Genomic DNA, 1,534 nt, shown 5'->3' with positions numbered 1-1,534 from the left:
TCAGAAACGGGAAGAGAGTTGCCTGTGGTCACACAGCTAGGAGGGGCAGAGCTGACAATTTTCCACGCCGATGCAGCAAAGTCCATGTGTATTAAAGGACTTTTACATGTGCACACATTTATATAATGCAACCTTATTAAGAATTATACTTTCTTCAGCAATTAACCTAATTTTACTTATTAGTATCTATTTATATCTTGTTGCTATGCTGGAAAATAAAACTACTGTAATTTCCTTACATTATGGAATGCACTTTCATTAAGTTGCACATATGTTATTTTATTTTATTTTTTTTTTCTGTAAAAACACTTCCATTGATTATTTTATTCAGAAAAAAAAAAACAATAGGGGGAGACAGAAACAAAAATTCTGGTCATTTGCAGTATCTATCAGCCTTCAATTTGGCTCTCCTGTCCAGAAGTGTTTCATGTAAAAATCCATCCTTCCGGGCCTTTTTGAGAATTTTACTGTCTTCTTTACTTATTTTAAGTTTGTGGTCTTGGAAGCTCTGAAATTTCTTTACATAATTGATTTCACACTGTTTAACATTTCCTTTGTCTTCTTCTGGAATATCATCTTTTTTCTTAGTTTCTCTTTCAGCACAGGATCTAATCTTTATCATTTCTTCTTCTCCTGCTGTTTTACTTTTCGCTTCTATATCACCTGCTTCGTTGCATCTAATAAAACAGCTATTTGAGGCCAATAGGGCCATTTTCCCATCTTGAAAGACTGGTTCCCATTGTTCTCTTGGTCCAATTGCATCCGAACGCCCCACAACAAGTCCATCTGAATTAATACCAAGGTATTTTCCATAGCCAGATTTCAGGGCAATTCTGGAATCAGACAATTTGACAGCTGTAAACTGCTCTGGAGGACTAGGGCCCTCATCAACTTCTTTATGTGGAGCTCCCAGTGTAAAAAGTCCATTGTCAAGTGCGTGTATATAGGTTCCTTTATCCATTTCAATTGCTATGGTTCCTGAAATTTCACCAAAGTTTGTTACTGTCCACCAGATTCCAACAATATCAAGCTGAGTTTCTTCATCTTCTTCTCTTTTTCTCTTCTTCTCTTTGCTCTTTTTCTTCTTACTCTTAGCCTTGGTTCCCTTGAGCACGAGTTTGGTGGACTTCACATAGGAGTATTCGGCCATGGTTCTGGGGACACGCGGGAGTGAATCCCTTCTGAGTCCTCGGTGTTTTTCCACACATATGTTATTTTAAATAAACATACCTACTCACACAAAATGAAGAAAACAGGGAAGCACATGCTTCTTTTACTAATGTATATGGATAAGTTATCTAAATAATTTAACTGACTCAGTATCTTTTTTTTGTGGCATATATACTGCAGCAGAATCCTAGATATCCTAAAAATATGTAGCCTTATTTTCACTATTAAACAGAAGAGGAAAATATTTTATAGTAGAAAAAATGCACACTGACATGTTGAGGTGCACTTAACTGGAGAAAATTTTGACTCGTTGCATAAAGTTTTCATCTCAGCTCTGTCACTCGCAAGTTGTATGAACTCTTGC

The 1,534-nt window shown here is 36.3% G+C and overlaps 1 protein-coding gene across 1 annotated transcript; it reads right to left on the bottom strand.

Moving 5' to 3' along the window:
* Nucleotides 1-304: 304 nt before the first annotated feature.
* Nucleotides 305-1,195, bottom strand: LOC124517592 (protein FRG1). The gene has a single exon (XM_047087001.1). The coding sequence runs from the start codon at nt 1,148-1,150 to the stop codon at nt 374-376; it is 777 nt and encodes a 258-aa protein (XP_046942957.1). The 5' UTR covers nt 1,151-1,195; the 3' UTR covers nt 305-373.
* Nucleotides 1,196-1,534: the final 339 nt, after the last annotated feature.

This window comes from Lynx rufus, unplaced genomic scaffold, assembly GCF_022079265.1.
Source record: "Lynx rufus isolate CCGP_SWC_20201006 ecotype Redwood Valley unplaced genomic scaffold, mLynRuf1.p SCAF_22, whole genome shotgun sequence".
NCBI lineage: Eukaryota > Metazoa > Chordata > Mammalia > Carnivora > Felidae > Lynx > Lynx rufus.
This window is presented reverse-complemented; position numbering and strand designations above follow the sequence as displayed.

Excerpts from the sequence above, each read along its gene's own strand:
- LOC124517592 (XM_047087001.1), bottom strand. The coding sequence starts at position 1,150 with ATGGCCGAATACTCCTATGTGAAGTCCACCAAACTCGTGCTCAAGGGA.